Raw genomic sequence first — 12,306 nt, 5'->3', positions numbered from 1 at the left:
ACTTTTCCTGGCCCTGATATTTTTTTGCTTTATTTGAAGATAGAAAGCAAATATTGAATCTGGAACTTTAATGCATGCAAAGCATGTGTTCTACCACTATGCTATGGGCTCTGCAAAGCCCCTGCCTATGAACTTTGGGAAATGTAGCTTTGTATGCATTCTTATTAATAATGGTTTTGTCACACAGTCAGCCAGATCTTTAGACTGGATTTGGCATTTTTATGTGCCCATCAAGTCCTTCCCAAAGACCTGGAATTATTATTACCCAATAGATAGAACAGAGGTACAATTCCCAGCTCCCTTGGTTGAGAGTCATCATGACAGCTAAACAGATTCGGAACTGGTTTATATATGCAGAATAGACTCAGGCCTGTACTGGCTCCAGCTGTAATTCCATGAGGCCTTGGCCTGTCTTTGAAGCCTCCTGATGTGGTCCTTTTTGGACCAGTGGGCCAGACAATTCCTTCTGAGGCCTTGGCTCCTCAGAGTCTTGTGATAGGTTCTCCCATCCTTGCTGATTCAGTGCAGCTTCAGAAGAAAGGCTGGCAATTATTGCTCCCTCAGAACTCTGTTTCCCCTGAGGCAACTTGAGACGGCAAGAGTCTTCCTGATTTTTAGAGGACCAGAAATTGTGTGACTTGGAAATCTCCCCCTTTGGGCTTGGGGATTCTGGTCCTTTCAGCTCAACTATTTCTTCCTCCAACTTCACTTGGGCTTTAGGAGCTGTGTGAGAGCAGCGACGGGTACGAGCTTTCCTGCTGTGATGGACTTGAAGGTGTAATTCCATAAGCTCAGGAGCTGAGGTGGCAAAGGGGCAAAACTGGCAACGGTGGAGGGCTCCTCCTGCCAGGGCTGGACGTAGGGAAAGATCCAGTGGCTGGAAATCAGCCTTCCCGTTTAGCAGTGACTTGCGGCGGGACTGGCAGAACCGAGCTGTCCCCACGCCACCTAGAGGAAGAAAGGACCCATGGCTCTTGGTGAGCTGTGTAGGGGAAAAGGCAGGGACTGCAGTAGGGGCCAGGGGCATGTGGCACTGTTCCATTGTTGCTACAGCTGCAGCAGCAGCAGCAGCAGCAGCAGCGCTCTTTTGCTCCCGGTGGTGGCGCTGCAGGTGATATTTGAGCGAACCAGACTGAGTGCCGGCATAGTCACAGTGAGGGCACTTGTATGGGCGCTCACCTATAGGGAAAAAAAGGGGAGAAATCAATTGGCACAGCAATGATGTGTAATTATTTTTCTTTAGGGTGATTTTTTTTCTGGTTGGTTGCAACATATGGCAAAAGAGTCCATTTAAGTGTCTGACTGATTCAGCTTTTCCAGTCTATGAAACAGGAATAAAAAATGTCACCTTTTTGACCATGAACAAAACCAGCTTCCTATATTACAACTTTCGGAGAGTGAATATTTTCTCTGTAATCTTCTCTGTAATAAGTCTTGCCATAAACCCTCTCTGTGCAATTAACTAAATGAGCAAAGGAAAGAAAAACAATCCATAGTGTGATATGTATATATGTGTATATATGTATGTATATGTATATGTATGTATAGGTATAGGTATTTATAGGTATAGGTGTGTAGGTGTGTGTGTATGTATGTTGTTCAAATCAGAGCAGCATACTTGGGAATTATCTTTTCTCTTCATAACAGTATGAGGTAGGAAAGGGGGAGAGTGAAATACTGTCTTAAAATTACCTAGAGAGATTAAGAGGGATCCTGCCATGAGACAAGTGAGGACTATAGAAAGATGTAAACATCCTCACAGACATTTTCTTGCAAAACCTCTGCTAGAATGAACAAGAGTATTTTGATACTGTACATTTCAGTTGGGCTAATGTATAGTGATTTCTGTCTGGGTGATGCTCAGTGTGAAGAGGCCCATAAACAAGGCAGTTTAACTTGTTGTCAGCATTTTTTATAGCTTGCCACTGCCTCTGGGCCCAGTATATACAACCATTGAGAGGGAGAGTACTAAAAAACTACTGCTTTCTGGCCTCAGTCTTATCACTGATTACATGCAGAGTGAGAGCACAAATAAACCTGCAACAACTGTGAAGAATCTCAGAGCAGGACTCAAGAATTCCAGTCCTTGGAGACAGCCCTGGTTATGTACCATGCTAATGGAAGGAAGGGAGTTGTTCACCCAACTTGGACACTGAAATTTGTGATCTAAACCCAATGGTCTTCCTGTAGCATACCTTCAAAAGGATCAGTTTCAGAGACTTAACCAGAGATGGCTAAGTTGTAAGCAAATGAACCTTACCACCTACTTTCATACTTACGTATTCCATGTTGCCACTCCTGAGTCTTACCTGTGTGGACACGGAGGTGAACTTTGAGATGGTGGGAAGATCTGAAGGACTTCCCACAGAATGGACAGTCTTTCCCAGTGCTTCGTTGGGATCCATCCAAGCGTGACTGACCTTGTATTTCTGCAAAAGGCAAAGTGAAGACAAAGAGAATTTTTTAATATGAGCTGAAGATTGTTTGAAGGTTCTTATTTCTTTTCCATATTGTTTTCTCATAGTATTTTGCATTATTTGCTTGCTAGGACCAGATTCTTTTTCAAAAAAGCTTAGAAGCACAAATGCTACAAGTGTCTCATCATTTCAGTTCTCTAGCACAGCCAGCCTCTTTTAGACCAGAATTCCCCAACCTTTTCAGCTTTATGGATTTGGGGGGGGGATGGTTCCATGCGAGTGGCAGGCAAGAGCATGTGCACAGCTCCATTTGCGTGAGTGGCGGGCATGCATGCCCGCCGCACGAATGCACTCCCCCGTTGCTTCCACAGCCGTTCGGAATGGCTCACTGCCTGGGGGTTAGGGACCCCTATTTTAGACCACTCTGGATTTAGATTTATATCTAAAATGATACAAATGATTGAACTATAATTTATATAAAGAAATATACCCAGTGTATTCAATATAGCTGCAGAATGTATGTTGTTCTAAGATTCCAATAAAGAAAAGATTGAAATAAAATTGAAATTGAAACAAAAAACACTATTAGCAAGAAACTGTCTTCAGCAAGGTAACTGTCATTTAGGAAAAGAAAATGGGATGCAATAAAATCACAATAAAATGGGAACACTTTCTAGAGGCGGAAATACAGGAAAGAAAAATGTACAAACCAAAGATGTTGGCAATGCTGAGGACATCTGAGGTTGCTTGAGTTTGTCAAAGTCACATTTGATTGCATTTTAGTCCTTTTCTCTATTTTTTATTGTTATATGAACAAACTTTAAAATAAAAAAACTACAAAAATGTCCAAGCGCAGCTGAACGGTAAGAATTTATATTCTCATAGAACTACCTGGGTAATATTGATTTCAGAGGCAACAATTAAAAAAAAATGTTAACTGAAAATAGTGACATATCTCACAGCCCTGGCACCATGGCAGAGGAACCTTGGAATGGAGGAAGCCTTTTTACCAAACTGTAACAAGAGGATTCAAAAAAAAAAAAAAAGCCACGTGGGAAAACCTCAAATGTGTAAGATCTATTTGTTTTTTGTTTTGTTTTTTTCACACCTGTATAAATCAGAGCCAGAAAGGGGGATGATGAGGAGAGAAAGTATTTTTTGTCACAAGATGGAATCATCTGACTACCTTAAAGCTCCTTTTGTTTTTCCTTCCTCACAAAGTTGGAAGGAAGGATGAAGTGGTCCTTCCTAGTCATTCCAATCACTATTTTTAAGTATTGTGAAGATGTTTCCTTCTCTCTTTTGTGTAGAATGAAAGATACCAGCTAAAAGATAGGGAAAATAATCCTAAGGGAATTTGTGAACTTAAAAATCATAATGTCCCAAGTCATTTCAGGATAGTGAACATCATAGAAATTTTTGAGGTAATATTATGCCCACCCTTGCAAAATAGCTATCAAGCTTTGCAAAAGTAACTTATATCTTTAGGGCTTTCTGAATTTTTACGTATCTTTCTCATTGAATGTTATAGGAGCTTCATGTGGGTCATACAGATATAGAAAGGAAATCTGATTTAACTAAATGGGGAGTTTCCCTTTCTTTTAGTTTCCAAACAAAGACAGCCATCTTTTTATTTTATTTTATTCAGCTACCATATTGGAGGGCAAAAGGTGACATACAAAAATTAAATGCATTATAAAATATGTTGTAAAAAAAACCCACAAGGGAACCAATAAAATAAAAGCTCATGTTGTAAAATTTAAAACACACAAAAAAACCCCTCACAAAAATTGAAAACATTGCTAAGCAATTTCACAAAATGTACTGGCCTAAGTCTTGTTGAAAGAACAAACTGAGGTGCCATTGAAAATGTAATCATCCCCTCAGATTCAGTAACTAGTTGCATCTCCACTACCTGACTTAATTTTAGGCAAAATTTAATGTAATCATATCATTATGTAGGATATCTGGCCATTCCAAGATAGCAAACTGCTTCAACTCAGTAATATTTTGTGGTTTTCTAGCAACAAACACTCATTTCTGATCCTGCCACAACATTTCTGTGCAATTTAGGGCTGAACATAGGAATCCTGTTTTTATCCAGTGCTTTTCTAATCATGGAATCATAAACTCTTATCTTTAAACAAAACAAGTTAGGCTGACAGATCCTTAGATATTGTTCTGGGGTTCTATGTGACTTCATTGACAATGTTATATTGAACTTGGGAGTGATTTTACAGAATGGTAATTCTAAGAAAGATTCATTCTTCACTACTTTTTCCCTTTCAGGAAGACACTGTCTTTGAGGATTATAGAGTTCCAGAGCTTTTGCAATGGTTCTGCAACTTTTCCAGATTAAAGAACACTAATAATTCATTTATGTAGAACTTCAGGAATTTATTTTGAAGGAACCTAATATGACTTTAAATCTGTGCAGTGGGAACTTCAATATAATGAGGGGAGCCAAAGTTTGTGAGATTGTTATGGGACAGCTCCAAATGTTCAAAGAAGTGCAGGCCCTACTTATCCCAGTTCATAAAACATGGAAAGGAACATTATTTTCCATACTGGCAGACCTCACCTCAGATGTTTTTGTTGATAAAATAAATGAACAACATGAAACTTCAGTTTTCTCAAAGTTTTCTCAAAGTTCCTTTACATATTACTAGGATTTATATGAGTTCTGTTCAACATTCAGTAGTAAAGATATGCAAATATTCAGAAAACCGTAAAGGGGGCAATTTTCACCCCTAACAATCAGCTTGTGAATGAGCAAATCTCCTCCTTCAGCAGCTTCATCCAGCAGCAGAGATAAAAAAAAATCAAAAAAATCTGGCAAAATGTTTTTAATGTGCTTTATACTCATCTTGAAGTAAAGATGAAATGCACATATAATACAGACAGACGAGGGAGAGGACATTGCCCTGCATTTTTGTATTAATGTTTTGTTAAGGACAGCCTCAGGCGGAAAGAATACAGTTTACCAGACTATATCATGTCAAAGACTAATTCCTAATTATTGTTGTCTAGTGTGAGAAATTCCAGCTCTTGCCACTTGAGGGCATAACATATCCACCATACAAAATGCCATGACCAAATTCTCTTGTAAGTAACCTAATGTGATTTCAACCTTATAGGGGTTTTTTTTCAAACAGGCAAATAGTATGAAAATTAGTCCATCTCTACACCACAGATTTAACCTCATTTAATAACAAATTATTTCTCATCAAGAAGACTCAGAACTGTAGGTGCTTGGTGCTCTCTGAAGTTGGTTGTTTTCTTGCAGATGTTTCATTACCCAAACTAGGTAACATCATCAGTGCTGATGATGTTACGTAGTTTGGTTAATGAAATGTCTGCAAGAAAACAACCAAGCTCGGGGAGCACTAAGGACCCATCATTTCAACCCTGAGCTACAAATATTCTCCTTTATTAGAATTGTAGGTCTCTGTAGAGCTTGGAAAGTCTTAGAAAATGTACAGCACTCTCACCAAGATGTATTCCTTGGATTTTCTAAGAAAACTCAGAATAATGAAATGAATGAAACTGGAATGCCTGTATGAAATAAAACATGTACTTAGAAGCAATGTTATATCATGCCATATTCATTTGCATAAATGTACCCTATGCTTTCACAACATACTTTGAATTTCCTTCATGCATAATTTGAATTGGGAGAGGCAGACAACATCTCTTTAACTAAACTTCTTATAACTAGGAAGCAAAGGCAATAATGTCAAAGCAGTAATGTGTTGAAGGACAGGGAAAAGCAATGGAAGAGCCAATTTGAGAAGTGCATCAGGCCGACTGAAATATATCTTCTACCTGTGCGGAAGAGGGATATTTTATTTCCATGGCACATGTATTACCTGGTACATCCTATCAAACCAGTTGGCATGCATGGAACATGGAAATCCAAATTTCGCTTACCCAGAGATCTTTACAGGTTGGCATTGTCAGGAACAAATGACAGTGCTCTCAACTGAAACACTGAGGATTTTTACACTGGAGGTGTGAGGAAGTTTTGTCCCCCCTCCCAAATATCCTATGCCCAAACATACTTTCTGTTTTCCTTTGCAGTAATTTGGAAGGCACAGAAAATGGCTGCTTCCCAGCTGACCCTTGATCATGCAGTGTACAGGATGAGTAATAAGGAGAGCAGCTGGCTGGGTCAGCCACATTGTGCAAACATGTCTAATATCTTTATTTCTCACTTCATTGTTTGGGAAAAAAGGGTTCTTGCACAAAGACTTGTCTGTAGCATTTAAAGCACAAATCAGTTTAGATCTACAGGCACATGTGCCCTACAAAGTAGGAGTTTTTGCCATTATGATAATATAAACATTTCCAATGTGATTTTCCACCACTTTGAGACTGGAAACACAAAATAATATTCAGTGAGCTTTTATTAACATAAGTTGCATGCAAAAGTTTATGCATTCCTAGTCAAATTGCTTATTTCAATAATTTCCTTAGTGAACAGAAGATGATACAACTTCTACATGGAACAAAAGTTCTGCAAATCTGAATTCATGCTTACTAGTTATGTGCAGTTGCTTAAGAATAACCAGGAACATTTTAGTTTCAAACACCAAATTCATTGTTATTTTATTATCATCAAATTGTTAAAGCTCCAAAAAGAGATTGATTTGTTAGGCCTACAGTTACTCAAGTAAAGACAACTCCACGGGTAAGCAAATACTCTAACCCTAACCCTAACTTCTCAAGTTGTGACTGTTCTGTTCATTTTCAACAACCAACAATTCTTCTAAAGCAGCTGCCTGCTTGGAATATTTGAAAATGAGCATAATTTGCTTATAAAGCAGGGGAAGGCTATAAAAATATTTGAAGTTTCCATCTAACAACTTTAATTTTTAATTTTAACTTTCATTTTGAGAAACACTATTAAGTAATGTACATGAATTGCTGAAATCAAGATCTGGAAGACCAGAAAAAATCTATTACAATTACATGAAAGCTGGCTAGATCTGCAAAAAGGCCTGCTGAAAAGCTTAGTTGACACTGGATTAGTTATCCACAATATAGAATGTTGCTTATGCAATAATGATGTGCATGGGAATGTTATCAGAAGGAAACCTTTTCTCTGACCACTTCACAAAAGTCACTATTTAAAATAGCAGAAGAAAACCTTGACAAGCTTGCAATGTTTTGGTAGAAAGTGCTTTGGATTAAAGACCACATTCACAAGATACATTTGGAAGTAAAAAAGATGAATCATTTGTGAAGAAAAACTTCATCATCCAGTAAGAATGGAGCTGGCTCTATTGTATTTGGGGTTGTATGACAGCAGCTTATGGGTGGAATTAACTAAATATCCACATCTTGTACAACCTCATGTTTTATAACTAAGAAAATTGAAGTTGAAAAAAGTTCAGATATTTCATTGTAATTATGACATGAAAGAAGCTTCTAAATCATCTATGAAATACAGGAAATAAAGATAAAGGTTTTGGGGTGGCTGTCATAGCTCTCAAACTAGAATATTTTTGAAAATCTAAGGGAAGATAACAAATGTGTCACTCTATCAGCCCTAGGAAGGAGGTAAAACACTTCCAAGAAAAGGAGGAGATGATGGAAGGGGGAAGGAGGGAAGGAGGAGGAGAAGGAAATGATTCTTCGCTGGCTTCACAAAATGTTTGTTATTTTTGTCAAAGAAAGAATTACAAAGTACAGTCTGAAGGGTATCCAGACTTTTGTCCTAGTTTTCTTATTCTGAATCTGTAAACAGCTGCATGTAAACAGTAATTATGCATTCAAATTTGCAGCAAGATGGCCTGTTTAGGTTTGTACCATGTAGATGTTGTGTCAGTTTCCGGTTGCTTGGGGATTCACTAAAGCATATAATTTCACTACAGATGCCTACATTCATGCATGCAACGATAGGGTTTTTGTTTTTTGAAGAAAAAACACCACAAATTGTCTTCCAAAATTCAAAACAGACTTAATTCTATTAATTGAAAATTCAATTCTGGCCACGTTAAATGCAGCCCAGGGCCACTGTCTGCCTCAAACTAAATGAAAGTCTTGCTTCTTATACTCTGTGACCAAAGTCAGTCACCTCCACCCAGCTCATTCCCATAAAATTGCTAAGTGTGGTCTGGACTCCGTCTGTACTTGCCTTTTTCCTTCTGGGTCAGCAGAGCTGAGCTGGTGTTGGCTGCAGTAGAAGCTCTCACATTTGTTGGAAGCCAATGTCCACTGAGAAGGTGAGAACCCAGTGACTGTCCCTTGTTCCATTCTCTCTCACGGGTGAGGTGGCTTTGCTGGTGCAAGGCCATCTGCTGGAATGTACCAAAGGTCCGGTTACAGTCTGGGCAGCGATGGTTCCCTCCTGAGTCTTCTCTCACAAGCTTGGACCCTACTACATAAGAACATTCCCTCCACTGCTGACTACTCTCCACGGCACGAGCTGTGGCCTGCAGTCGTTCAGCAGAGCTCGCATCACCATAACCCAGGAAACTGCCCGTACTGGCTTTGTCTGTGGGGCGAGGAGAAAGGAGAGATGGATACAGGGCCTCACAACCCACGAGTAAGCTCTGCGCTGACCGACCTGGTCCTGGTCCTCTTTGTTCACTCTGGAGGCCCAACTTGCTGAGATGAACCTTCATGTGGTTTTTCAGGAACCATGGTTCCTTGAAGCCACGCCCACACACCTGGCACTTATGGTCAAAGGAGTCTTTGTGCTTCCGCATGTGACCCTTAAGGAACCAGGACTGGGTGAAGGCTTGACCACAGACCTGGCAGCGGAACTCCGTAGGGGTGGAGGCAGAGGAGGAAGGGGTGGGTGTGGAAGCAGGAGGGGTGGGTGGAACTGTAGTGGTGGGCACAGGGGCAGGAGGGGTGGGTGTCCAAGTTGCTGGGGAGTTATGAACCTGTTGGTTGTGCCACTGCAGTTCTGGCTCGTGTGTGGCAGCGAAAGAACATTGCCCACATTTGTACGGCTGATGGAGGATGCGAAGGTGGCGCTCGCGCTCTCCTGCAGTACGAAACTTGCCCTTGCAGAAAGAGCAGTGAAAGGTGGGTAGAGGTTGGGGTGGAATAGGAGCAGCCATCTCCTCCTCCTCCTCCTCCTCCTCCTCCTCCTCCTCCTCCTCTTGACCCCGCAGAAGTGCCCGCTCTTCCAATTCAAGCAGCAAGCGGCTCTGGTGACTGAGCCGGGTGTGGGCCTCAGGACAATGGGAGCGCAGGTGGAGACGTAAGCTGGCACGCTGCCCTGCCTGGTGGCCACAGTAGGGACAAGTGAGTGGATAGGAGCTGGTGTGGATGCGAGTGTGCAATGCCAGGATGCTGTTGAAGCGGAAACGCTTGCCACAGATAGGACAGGGATAAGGACGAGCCTCCCCTCCGCCCCCCCCTGGTCCATTAGAGTAATGTTGTAAGTCCAGCTCCCCATTGAAAGCCATAATGTCAGCTTCATCACTGGAAGAGGAAGAAGGAGAAGGAAGGGCAACACTGGCTGAGTTGGCAGAAGGCAATTGGTAATCTGCACCCTGCAGGAAGGAAGGGGGAAAGAAGAAAGTTAGAACCTTTATATTGAATCATTTCTTTTCCTAAGTCTGTTTTTCAGTCAATGATGTAGCATAACAGCTTGTTGGTACAGGAAAAGAAGAATGACATTAACGTCCTTGCAGAATGAGACAGAGCTCTGGATTTCCCACAGTGCAGTTTGCAAACTGGTAGCTGGCATGCGGTCTTTGTACAAAACAAACAGAAACCCTTCTGTCCTCAGCCAGCAACCTTTCCACTCAGCATTTTACAAAGCAGAGGCTGAGAGAAAAGCAGCCAAATAACTTTCTTTCTTATGACTGGAAAGCAGAAGCTTTGCTTAATTGTTAGGGGAAATAGGAAAATGGAGACTCCCAAGAGCAGGTGTCCCAATTTCCTTCACTAAGAGCATTTTGAAAAATCAATCAGCACTTATAAATCTATGTGTCAACAAAAACATGATTGAATTTGGGGGATTATATCCTGTGATAAGACAGTAAAACATGGTTGTGAACCAAAGAATGGGTAAGACCCCTTCAGACCAGTAAGTGGAACAAAATAGACACATACAAAACTAAAGTGCAAAACAAATTTAATGGGATTGTAAAATCTGCCTCAAAGGCAAACCTCAGGAATCATTTTAGGCGTATAGTAAAATTAATATCAGAGAAATATTGTTGGGATTTCTTGCTCCTCCCTCCTTTTATTTTCACTGAGTTGAATAAACTGAAATTGCCCCATTACGTTCAAGAGTTCTTCAGTGGAGATGGGACTTCTGTTTCTTGCTTGTTATCCATGAAAACTCCTATGCCAAGAGTTCTATGTGTCAGGCGTGAACAGTCAGATCCACATGTGAAGAGTTCAATTAGCTGTTTTATTGCTCATGCCTATAACACAAGAATCTTCTCAGACTGGCAGTTTGCACTTAGGCCAGGCTACATAAGGTTCAATGGCATTCAAGCGGAGTCAGACCTTGCCCTCTTGTGCATACTTAAGAGATTCCAGACTAATTCTTTGCTTGGTTCCTCTGCCAGTCTGTCTCCGACATGAGAAGAAGCTTGTGGCAGGCAAGTTGAAAAAAGCTTCTGTACTTGCTGGCTATGAATTGCAATGGCAGTATTCTGTTAAGTTGTCTGCTCTTTGAATCTGTGATAGTAATCTAGTTCTTAACCACCTTGGAAAGAAGTGTATCCATAAAAGTAGGATGTAATAATTAAAAACAATAATACATAAATACATCTTCTCCATCTTGCCCCTATTAAAAGTGTTTCTTTTTCCAGTTTCAATGGATTTTGAAATGCAGTATTTAACAGGGCTTTTTTTCAGCCGGAACGCGGCGGAACCGCGTTCCGCCACCTTTTTCCGGGCCGGCCGCACCGGAAATAGCCCCTCCCACACCGGAAATAGCCCCTCCCAAATTTTACTTGCATTCCTGTTCTCTAAAGGGGCGGTCCTAGGGTTTGATGAGGGCGTGGCCAGGTTTGAGTTCCGCCACCTTTTCTCCGAGAAAAAAAGCCCTGGTATTTAACCAAGGGAGAGCTGAGAGGAGGATAAGAGAACTTGGACCATTGCAGAGCTTAGAAGATTATACTTTGATAATACTCTAGGGCACGGGTCGGCAACCCGCGGCTCCGGAGCCGCATGCGGCTCTTTGAGCCATCCCCTGCGGCCCCGGAGCCTCCTCCGCCATTTGCAGAGAGATACAAGGAGAGAGAGAGAGAGAGGCACTTGCACTTCCCCTCTCTCTCTCTCTCTTGCGGACTTGCCCCCTCGCAGGGCTCCTGATTGGCCCTGCGCCCGGGTGCCCCGCCCCCTGGGAGAAGGGCAGCCAAGAAGTTCCTTTCCCGGGCTGGCCCTGTCCCAGGCGCACGTGGCTGGTGAGCCGCGCGGGGAAGCCCCGGGATCCCCGCTGGGAGCGGCCCGCTGGAGCCTCCGCTGAGCCGGCCAGCCCTCCCGCAAGCTGCAGCCCCAAGGGAGAGCAGCCCCTGCGATGCCCAGCCAGCGCGACTGTTGGCCAAGCAGCACCGGAGACGGAGGGTCAGTGGCAGGGGGAAGGGAGGGGGCTTCGAGTCCGCAGAGCACCCCTGCGAAGCGGCCGCGGGGCAGGTGGCCCCCCCACTTACCTGTACCAGGCGGCAGTCCCGGCTGGGGCATCGCTCCCTGGGCCGTCGCCCAGCCACTCCCTGAGCTGCCGAGCTGGCCACACGTTTTGCTGGGCCGGGCCGGATGGCAGACCTGGCTGGGCCGGCGGCCGGCGGGGGCATCGCTCCCTGTGCTGTCCCCGGGCAGCCGAGCCGGCCATGTGTCTTGCCGGGCCGGGCGGGGCGGCAGTTCCAGCTGGGCCAGCGGAGGCATCGCTCCCTGGGCCATCCCCGGGCAGCCG

General features: G+C 42.8%; 1 protein-coding gene across 1 annotated transcript; it reads right to left on the bottom strand.

The window, feature by feature from the left end:
* Positions 1–252: 252 nt before the first annotated feature.
* LOC107299266 (zinc finger protein 219-like) lies at positions 253–12,187 on the bottom strand. The gene is made up of 4 exons (XM_015828630.1): positions 12,047–12,187; positions 8,557–9,928; positions 2,310–2,429; positions 253–1,179 (listed from the first exon to the last, which is right to left on the bottom strand). The coding sequence occupies exons 1-4, from the start codon at positions 12,185–12,187 to the stop codon at positions 365–367; spliced, it is 2,448 nt and encodes an 815-aa protein (XP_015684116.1). The 3' UTR covers positions 253–364.
* Between the last annotated feature and the right edge of the window lie 119 nt (positions 12,188–12,306).

The sequence above is a fragment of the Protobothrops mucrosquamatus genome, unplaced genomic scaffold (assembly GCF_001527695.2).
Source record: "Protobothrops mucrosquamatus isolate PMUCROS unplaced genomic scaffold, P.Mucros_1.0 scaffold4741, whole genome shotgun sequence".
NCBI lineage: Eukaryota > Metazoa > Chordata > Lepidosauria > Squamata > Viperidae > Protobothrops > Protobothrops mucrosquamatus.
Note: the sequence above shows the minus strand (reverse complement) of the source record. Positions and strands in the feature narration are given on the sequence as shown.

Excerpts from the sequence above, each read along its gene's own strand:
- LOC107299266 (XM_015828630.1), bottom strand. The coding sequence starts at position 12,187 with ATGCCCCCGCCGGCCGCCGGCCCAGCCAGGTCTGCCATCCGGCCCGGC. Across the intron at positions 9,929-12,046 it reads GGGACTGCCGCCTGGTACAG|GGTGCAGATTACCAATTGCC; the intron begins GTAAGTGGGGGG and ends TCCTTCCTGCAG. Across the intron at positions 1,180-2,309 it reads TCACCTCCGTGTCCACACAG|GTGAGCGCCCATACAAGTGC; the intron begins GTAAGACTCAGG and ends TTTTCCCTATAG.